Source organism: Salmo salar, chromosome ssa19, assembly GCF_905237065.1.
Source record: "Salmo salar chromosome ssa19, Ssal_v3.1, whole genome shotgun sequence".
In the NCBI taxonomy this organism is placed as follows: domain Eukaryota; kingdom Metazoa; phylum Chordata; class Actinopteri; order Salmoniformes; family Salmonidae; genus Salmo; species Salmo salar.
In genome coordinates this window covers 70,163,295-70,174,832 of record NC_059460.1, presented here as the reverse complement: position 1 = coordinate 70,174,832, position 11,538 = coordinate 70,163,295, and the positions used below count along the sequence as shown (strand labels likewise).

Sequence of the window (11,538 nt, the reverse complement as noted above, 5' to 3'; positions counted from 1 at the left end):
CACGGTATCAGTTACTCTGTGTCTGTCCCCCTACCCCCAGGGAGAGCCACGGTATCAGTTACTCTGTGTCTGTCCCCCTACCCCCAGGGAGAGCCACGGTATCAGTTACTCTGTGTCTGTCCCCCTACCCCCAGGGAGAGCCACGGTATCAGTTACTCTGTGTCTGTCCCCCTACCCCCAGGGAGAGCCACGGTATCAGTTACTCTGTGTCTGTCCCCCTACCCCCAGGGAGAGCCACGGTATCAGTTACTCTGTGTCTGTCCCCCTACCCCCAGGGAGAGCCACGGTATCAGTTACTCTGTGTCTGTCCCCCTACCCCCAGGGAGAGCCACGGTATCAGTTACTCTGTGTCTGTCCCCCTACCCCCAGGGAGAGCCACGGTATCAGTTACTCTGTGTCTGTCCCCCTACCCCCAGGGAGAGCCACGGTATCAGTTACTCTGTGTCTGTCTCCCTACCCCCAGGGAGAGCCACGGTATCAGTTACTCTGTGTCTGTCCCCCTACCCCCAGGGAGAGCCACGGTATCAGTTACTCTGTGTCTGTCTCCCTACCCCCAGGGAGAGCTACGGTATCAGTTACTCTGTGTCTGTCCCCCTACCCCCAGGGAGAGCCACGGTATCAGTTACTCTGTGTCTGTCCCCCTACCCCCAGGGAGAGCCACGGTATCAGTTACTCTGTGTCTGACCCCCTACCCCCAGGGAGAGCCACGGTATCAGTTACTCTGTGTCTGTCCCCCTACCCCCAGGGAGAGCCACGGTATCAGTTACTCTGTGTCTGTCCCCCTACCCCCAGGGAGAGCCACGGTATCAGTTACTCTGTGTCTGGCCCCCCTACCCCCAGGGAGAGCCACGGTATCAGTTACTCTGTGTCTGTCCCCCTACCCCCAGGGAGAGCCACGGTATCAGTTACTCTGTGTCTGTCCCCCTACCCCCAGGGAGAGCCACGGTATCAGTTACTCTGTGTCTGTCCCCCTACCCCCAGGGAGAGCCACGGTATCAGTTACTCTGTGTCTGTCCCCCTACCCCCAGGGTGAGCCACGGTATCAGTTGCTCTGTGTCTGTCCCCCCAACCCCCAGGGAGAGCCACGGTATCAGTTACTCTGTGTCTGTCCCCCTACCCCCAGGGAGAGCCACGGTATCAGTTACTCTGTGTCTGTCCCCCTACCCCCAGGGAGAGCCACGGTATCAGTTACTCTGTGTCTGTCCCCCTACCCCCAGGGAGAGCCACGGTATCAGTTACTCTGTGTCTGTCCCCCTACCCCCAGGGAGAGCCACGGTATCAGTTACTCTGTGTCTGTCCCCCTACCCCCAGGGAGAGCCACGGTATCAGTTACTCTGTGTCTGTCCCCCTACCCCCAGGGAGAGCCACGGTATCAGTTACTCTGTGTCTGTCCCCCTACCCCCAGGGAGAGCCACGGTATCAGTTACTCTGTGTCTGTCTCCCTACCCCCAGGGAGAGCCACGGTATCAGTTACTCTGTGTCTGTCCCCCTACCCCCAGGGAGAGCCACGGTATCAGTTACTCTGTGTCTGTCCCCCTACCCCCAGGGAGAGCCACGGTATCAGTTACTCTGTGTCTGACCCCCTACCCCCAGGGAGAGCCACGGTATCAGTTACTCTGTGTCTGTCCCCCTACCCCCAGGGAGAGCCACGGTATCAGTTACTCTGTGTCTGTCCCCCCTACCCCCAGGGAGAGCCACGGTATCAGTTACTCTGTGTCTGTCCCCCTACCCCCAGGGAGAGCCACGGTATCAGTTACTCTGTGTCTGTCCCCCTACCCCCAGGGAGAGCCACGGTATCAGTTACTCTGTGTCTGTCCCCCTACCCCCAGGGAGAGCCACGGTATCAGTTACTCTGTGTCTGTCCCCCTACCCCCAGGGAGAGCCACGGTATCAGTTACTCTGTGTCTGTCCCCCTACCCCCAGGGAGAGCCACGGTATCAGTTACTCTGTGTCTGTCCCCCTACCCCCAGGGAGAGCCACGGTATCAGTTACTCTGTGTCTGTCCCCCTACCCCCAGGGAGAGCCACGGTATCAGTTACTCTGTGTCTGTCCCAAAAACCCCAAGGAAGAGCCACGGTATCAGTTACTCTGTGTCTCTGATAACCCAACCTGGACACACACACACGTTTGTGCATTGGTTTTGTGTGAGTGTATATGTGTGTGTATGTGTGTGTGTCCAGTGCCACTCCACTGCTCTTTACTCTGTTGATTCAGTTAATTAGTCTGGTAGAACATGACTGAGTCTCCATAGAGCACTGGACACACACACACACACACACACAGGCTGCTGTTTTCTTGCTTGTTTAAACTGCTGTATTTGCTGTGTGTGTGTTTTGTAGGCAAGTGTGTGTTACCATCTCTGTCTCTTCAGGTAGTGTGTGTGTGTGTGTGTGTGTGTGTGTGTGTGTGTGTGTGTGTGTGTGTGTGTGTGTGTGTGTGTGTGTGTGTGTGTGTGTGTGTGTGTGTGTCTTTGCGTGTGTGTGTTGCTTTGACTAAAGACAGATATCGTGTGTGACAGGTCCAGAATGTCCTCGGGGCAGTGGACATAACTCAAAATAAGTTGACTGTGTATGTGAGTGTGTGAGTGTTGGCTGGCTGGCTGGCTGGGGGTGTCAGATCAGAGGACAGACAGTGTTTTATATTTAGCTGCAGCGGCTGTGCACTTCAGCCCTGCAAGAGAGCTCTACAACCCAACTGTCTATGTGTGCTGTTTAAGTACCTCTGGGAAGTATAAGCTGTTTTGAAGAGAGAGTGTGTGTGTGTGTGTGTGTGTGTGTGTGTGTGTGTGTGTGTGTGTGTGTGTGTGTGTGTGTGTGTGTGTGTGTGTGTGTGTGTGTGTGTGTGTGTGTGTGTGTGTGTGTGTGTGTGTGTGTGTGTGTGTTGTAGAAGGACAGAGCCTGAGGAGATGCACACACCCCGTCCAGACCAGCGTGTGACGGAACCAGAGAGGAGAGGTCTGGATCGACAGATTCACACGCTCCACCGGGCACTAGGCAGCGGACAGCCGGTTTGCTGACTTTCTGATTGTTGACACATTTTCTCAGAGCCATCATATAACTCTCTCTCTCTCTCTCTCTCTCTCTCTCACACTACTCCCCCCCTCGTCTCTGTGTGATAGTGTTGAACTAGCCTGATCTGGTCTGGTTGGTAACACAGTAAGGTAATGATGTGTGAGGTGCAGTCGGTGGACAGACTCAGACCCACACGACTTCCCAGGCGACAGGTGCACTGAGACACTAGCTCAGCTCCAATCCTCAGGAGGAGAGGAAACCAGAGGACGAGAGAGACAGACTCCGCACTCATCCCTGGGGCCATGGACACGGCTGGTCAGAGTGCGCCGGCGACCGAAGCAGGGGGAGAGGGTCGAGGAGGAGGGGGGGAGAGTCGCGAGGGGGTGTTTGTCGGGTCTGTGGACCGGGAGAATGTGTCCAGCCCAAGCCCCTCCACCAAGCAGCGCTCCCTGAGGGCAGTCTATGTGCTGAACGATGGGCTGAAGGCAGTGCTGGCGACCAGCCCCGAGTCGGGGGCCCTCCAGTGTCTGCAGAGAGCCTGCGATGCAGAGAGCGCTCTGCTGACCACCGTCACCTTCGGACGGCTGGACTTCGGAGAGACCTCGGTGCTGGACACCTTCTACGATGCAGGTTTGTGTGTGTGTCATTATTATTTCTCACAATCATTTCAGCAGTTGGAGTTGAGTTTTGATCTGCTCCTGGGGTTTTTGAAAAATGCTTTTTGCATGAAGAAATGTTACAATACATGATATTTGTAAAGTTATCAGCAGCCTTAGCCAGGTTAATGAAGATTGAGATTCATAATATATCGGTAATAGGATTTGTCATTGTTTTATTGTGATGATGAACTCACCCAGTATGGGCATGTGGTGAACAGACTGGCAAGATAATGACTCGAACAATCCACGAGGGCGCGCAGGAAAACACGCAGCAACACATACATACCGTTTTTATTTTTTTTACATAGAAATATTCCAAGACTGGAAACTGTATAAGAAAATATATAGACAAACTTATAGGAAAAAAGAATAGTGTACTTTATCTTACAGCATATTATTTATGCAGGCCACATGTTATTTCCTTGTTCTGGTCTGGTGTCCTAACCTTAACCCTACTAACCCCTGCCCTATCCCTCCCTACCTGCCTGCTAGCTCTCCAGGAACACATTGCCTGCCTGCCAGCCAGCCGGTAATGTGACTATCTGGCATTGGTGTATGTGTGTGTGTGCGTGTGCGCACGCACGTGTGTGTGTGTGTGACAGACTGGCCTTGTTGCGTGTGCCGTTGGTATCATGCTGTATTGACCCACTTCCTAGTAACACGTGATGTTTTTGTTATATGGGTCGGCTTACAATATTAATCCTGTCATGGTGATGATGGTGATGATGGTGATAATGGTGGTGATGATGATAATGGTGATGATGATGATGGTGGTGGTGGTGGTGGTGGTGATGATGATGATGATAATGGTGACGATGATGATGATAATGGTGATGATGATGATGATGGTGATGATGATGATAATGGTGATGATGATGATGATAATGGTGATGATGATGATGGTGGTGGTGGTGGTGGTGGTGGTGGTGGTGGTGATGATGATGATAATGGTGACGATGATGATGATAATGGTGATGATGATGATAATGGTGATGATGATGATGATAATGGTGATGATGATGATGATAATGGTGATGATGATGATGACAGTGATGATGATGATGCTATGACACACTGACATGTTGTACTGCGTTCTCTCACGCCCTCGCCCTCTCTAATAAGACTCAAGGAATCGACACGCGTGTGCGGCAGCATGGCTGTGTAAGATGAGCCGCAGACTGCTTTCATTTCTATTTATACCATACCATTATGTTGTCCACACCTCGCCTACAGCTGCTCCCGAGCCGGGTGACCAAACAACAACACCAGGGCTGCCTTCGGTAGGCAGGAAACAGGACAAAACATTTTGCAGCAGAGGATCTACTAATGTTACCTGAACTTGTCCAACAAGAAACACTCATTTTCATTTCCCTTGTCAAAAATGTGGCTACGTTAAAACCAACAGAACACAACTCTGTGGAACGGCAAACCTTGTCAGCACTACCACTATAATACAGACACTACCACTATAATACAGACACTACCACTATAATACAGACAATACCACTATAATACAGACACTACCACTATAATACAGACACTACCACTATAATACAGACACTAACACTATAATACATACACTACCACTACAATACAGACACTACCACTATAATACAGACACTACCACTATAATACAGACACTACCACTATAATACAGACAATACCACTATAATACAGACACTACCACTATAATACAGACACTACCACTATAATACAGACAATACCACTATAATACAGACACTACCACTATAATACAGACACTACCACTATAATACAGACAATACCACTATAATACAGACACTACCACTATAATACAGACACTACCACTATAATACAGACAATACCACTATAATACAGACACTACCACTATAATACAGACACTACCACTATAATACAGACAATACCACTATAATACAGACACTACCACTATAATACAGACACTACCACTATAATACAGACACTACCACTATAATACAGACATTACCACTATAATACAGACACTACCACTATAATACAGACACTGCCACTATAATACAGACACTACCACTATAATACAGACACTACCACTATAATACAGACACTACCACTATAATACAGACAATACCACTATAATACAGACACTACCACTATAATACAGACAATACCACTATAATACAGACACTACCACTATAATATAGACACAACAGTATAATACAGACACTACCACTATAATACAGACACTACCACTATAATACAGACACTACAGTATAATACAGACACTACCACTATAATACAGACACTACCACTATAATACAGACAATACCACTATAATACAGACACTACCACTATAATACAGACACTACCACTATAATACAGACACTACCACTATAATACAGACACTACCACTACAATACAGACAATACCACTATAATACAGACACTACAGTACCACTACAATACAGACACTACCACTACAATACAGACACTACCACTATAATACAGACACTACAGTACCACCACAATACAGACACTACCACTACAATACAGACACTACCACTATAATACAGACACTACCACTATAATACAGACACTACCACTATAATACAGACACTACCACTATAATACAGACAATACCACTATAATACAGACACTACAGTATAATACAGACACTACAGTATAATACAGACACTACCACTATAATACAGACACTACCACTATAATACAGACACTACAGTATAATACAGACACTACCACTATAATACAGACACTACCACTATAATACAGACACTACCACTATAATACAGACAATACCACTATAATACAGACACTACCACTATAATACAGACACTACAGTATAATACAGACACTACAGTATAATACAGACACTACCACTATAATACAGACACTACCACTATAATACAGACACTACCACTATAATACAGACACTACCACTATAATACAGACAATACCACTATAATACAGACACTACAGTATAATACAGACACTACCACTATAATACAGACACTACCACTATAATACAGACACTACCACTATAATACAGACACTACCACTATAATACAGACAATACCACTATAATACAGACACTACAGTATAATACAGACACTACAGTATAATACAGACACTACCACTATAATACAGACACTACCACTATAATACAGACACTACCACTATAATACAGACACTACAGTATAATACAGACACTACCACTATAATACAGACACTACCACTATAATACAGACACTACCACTATAATACAGACACTACCACTATAATACAGACACTACCACTATAATACAGACACTACAGTATAATACAGACACTACAGTATAATACAGACACTACCACTATAATACAGACACTACCACTATAATACAGACACTACAGTATAATACAGACACTACCACTATAATACAGACACTACCACTATAATACAGACACTACCACTATAATACAGACAATACCACTATAATACAGACACTACCACTATAATACAGACACTACCACTATAATACAGACACTTCCACTATAATACAGACACTACCACTACAATACAGACACTACCACTATAATACAGACACTACAGTACCACTACAATACAGACACTACCACTACAATACAGACACTACCACTATAATACAGACACTGCAGTACCACCACAATACAGACACTACCACTACAATACAGACACTACCACTATAATACAGACACTACCACTATAATACAGACACTACCACTATAATACAGACACTACCACTATAATACAGACAATACCACTACAATACAGATATTACCACTACAATACAGACACTACAGTACCACTACAATACAGACACCACCACTACAATACAGACACTACCACTATAATACAGACACTACAGTACCACTACAATACAGACACTACCACTACAATACAGACAGTACCACTATAATACAGACGCTACCACTATAATACAGACGCTACCACTATAATACAGACACTACCACTATAATACAGACACTACCACTATAATACAGACACTACCACTATAATACAGACACTACCACTATAATACAGACACTACCACTAAAATACAGACACTACCACTATAATACAGACACTACCACTCCAATACAGACACTACCACTATAATACAGACACTACCACTACAATACAAACACTACACTACCACTATAATACAGACACTACAGTACCACTACAATACAGACACTACCACTATAATACAGACACTACCACTATAATACAGACACTACCACTATAATACAGACACTACAGTACCACTACAATACAGACACTACCACTACAATACAGACACTACCACTACAATACAGACACTACCACTACAATACAGACACTACCGCTACAATACAGATACTACCAATATAATACAGACACTACCACTACAATACAGACACTACAGTACCACTACAATACAGACACCACAGTACCACTACAATACAGACACTACCGCTACAATACAGACACTACCCCTACAATACAGACACTTCCGCTACAATACAGACACTACCGCTACAATACAGATACTACCGCTACAATACAGACACTACCACTACAATACAGACACTAGCTCTATAATACAGACACTACCACTACAATACAGACACTACCACTACAATATAGACACTACAGTACCACTACAATACAGACACTACCACTACAATACAGACACTACAGTACCACTACAATACAGACACTACCACTACAATACAGACACTGCCGCTACAATACAGACACTACCGCTACAATACAGACACTACAGTACCACTACAATACAGACACCACAGTACCACTACAATACAGACACTACCGCTACAATACAGACACTGCCGCTACAATACAGACACTACCGCTACAATACAGACACTACCGCTACAATACAGACAGTACCACTACAATACAGACACTACCGCTAAAATACAGACACTACCACTACAATACAGACACTACAGTTACACTACAATACAGACACTACCACTACAATACAGACACTACCACTAATACAGACATTACCACTACAATACAGACACTACCGCTACAATACAGACACTACCGCTACAATACAGACACTACCGCTACAATACAGACACTACCGCTACAATACAGATACTACCGCTACAATACAGACACTACCACTGCAATACAGACATTACCACTACAATACAGACACTACACTACCACTACAATACAGACACTACCGCTACAATACAGACACTACCACTACAATACAGACACTACCGCTACAATACAGACACTACCACTATAATACAGACACTACCACTACAATACAGACACTACCACTACAAAACAAACACTACAGTACCACTATAATACAGACACTACAGTACCACTACAATACAGACAGTACCACTACAATACAGACACTACCACTATAATACAGACACTACCACTATAATACAGACACTACCACTATAATACAGACACTACCACTATAATACAGACACTACCACTATAATACAGACACTACCACTACAATACAGACACTACCACTACAATACAGACACTACCACTATAATACAGACACTACAGTACCACTACAATACAGACACTACAGTACCACTACAATACAGACACTACCACTAATACAGACATTACCACTACAATACAGACACTACCGCTACAATACAGACACTACCGCTACAATACAGACACTACCACTGCAATACAGACACTACCACTACAATACAGACACTACCACTACAATACAAACACTACAGTACCACTATAATACAGACACTACAGTACCACTACAATACAGACACTACCACTAATACAGACATTACCACTACAATACAGACACTACCGCTACAATACAGACACTACCACTACAATACAGACACTAGCTCTATAATACAGACACTACATTACCACTACAATACAGACACTACCACTGCAATACAGACACTACCACTACAATACAGACACTACCACTACAATACAGACACTACCACTACAATACAGACACTACCACTACAATACAGACACTACCGCTACAATACAGACACTACCACTACAATACAGACACTACCGCTACAATTCAGACACTACCACTACAATACAGACACTACCACTACAATACAAACACTACAGTACCACTACAATACAGACACTACAGTACCACTACAATACAGACACTACCACTACAATACAGACACTACCGCTACAATACAGACACTACCGCTACAATACAGACACTACCACTACAATACAGACACTAGCTCTATAATACAGACACTACCGCTACAATACAGACACTACCGCTACAATACAGACACTACCACTATAATACAGACAGTACCACTACAATACAGACACTACCGCTACAATACAGACACTACCGCTACAATACAGACACTAGCTCTATAATACAGACACTACCACTATAATACAGACACTACCACTATAATACAGACACTACCACTACAATACAGACACTACCACTACAATACAAACACTACAGTACCACTGTAATACAGACACTACAGTACCACTACAATACAGACACTACCACTAATACAGACATTACCACTACAATACAGACACTACCGCTACAATACAGACACTACCACTACAATACAGACACTAGCTCTATAATACAGACACTACATTACCACTACAATACAGACACTACCACTGCAATACAGACACTACCACTACAATACAGACACTACCACTACAATACAGACACTACCACTACAATACAGACACTACCACTACAATACAGACACTACCGCTACAATACAGACACTACCACTACAATACAGACACTACCGCTACAATTCAGACACTACCACTACAATACAGACACTACCACTACAATACAGACACTACCACTACAATACAAACACTACAGTACCACTACAATACAGACACTAGAGTACCACTACAATACAGACACTACCACTACAATACAGACACTACCGCTACAATACAGACACTACCGCTACAATACAGACACTACCACTACAATACAGACACTAGCTCTATAATACAGACACTACCGCTACAATACAGACACTACCGCTACAATACAGACACTACCACTATAATACAGACAGTACCACTACAATACAGACACTACCGCTACAATACAGACACTACCGCTACAATACAGACACTACCACTATAATACAGACAGTACCACTACAATACAGACACTACCGCTACAATACAGACACTACCGCTACAATACAGACACTAGCTCTATAATACAGACACTACCACTACAATACAGCTATTGTTGAAGACATAATATGTTTCCCTGAACCCTAACCCTCCTCTCTCTATCCTCTCTCTCTCTCTCTCCAGACATAGCGGTAGTTGATATGAGTGACGTGTTCCGTCAGCCCTCGTTGTTTTACCATCTGGGTGTCAGAGAGAGCTTCGACATGGCCAACAATGTCATCCTGTACCATGACACTGACCCCGACACCGCTCTGTCACTGAAGGTACACACACAAACACAGCGGAATCCAAGCTGGGTAGATACAGGTGCCATATTTCAATTGGAGCATCCTGTTGCTGCAGAAAGGCAAAGACTTCTAAAACTTGTAATTTCCACTTTAAAATATCAGACTTTATTTGCCCTACCTGAAAAATGTATCAACCCCTACAAAAAAATAATGGTTCAGAAGGAGATTATTTTCTTGCTGTGTGAAACTGGCTCAAATTAAGATATGGCACCTGTAGGGTGAGGGAGGCGTTGGCTGTGAGGTCATAGATGGCATTCCATCCTCTGAACAACGTAGCGCACTGGGTTTATTTACAGCCCAATGTGTGTTTTTTGTCTGTGTGTTTGTCTGTGTGTGTGTCTGTTGTTCGTTGTTCTGCTG

At 44.6% G+C, this 11,538-nt stretch overlaps 1 protein-coding gene across 6 annotated transcripts in view; it reads left to right on the top strand.

Moving 5' to 3' along the window:
• The first annotated feature begins 2,813 nt into the window (after positions 1–2,813).
• The window catches only part of map3k15 (mitogen-activated protein kinase kinase kinase 15), a 34,016-nt gene continuing 25,291 nt past the window's right edge, over positions 2,814–11,538 (top strand). For 2 of the 6 annotated variants that reach the window (XM_014159372.2, XM_014159369.2), the window contains exons 1-2: positions 2,837–3,641; positions 11,015–11,154. In XM_014159372.2, coding sequence (XP_014014847.1) covers positions 3,314–3,641; positions 11,015–11,154 — 468 coding nt within the window. In that variant the 5' untranslated portion in view covers positions 2,837–3,313. Of the gene's footprint in view, positions 3,642–11,014; positions 11,155–11,538 lie in introns of all 6 variants that reach the window. The other 4 variants (XM_014159373.2, XM_014159371.2, XM_014159370.2 and 1 more) reach the window with 3 other exon arrangements.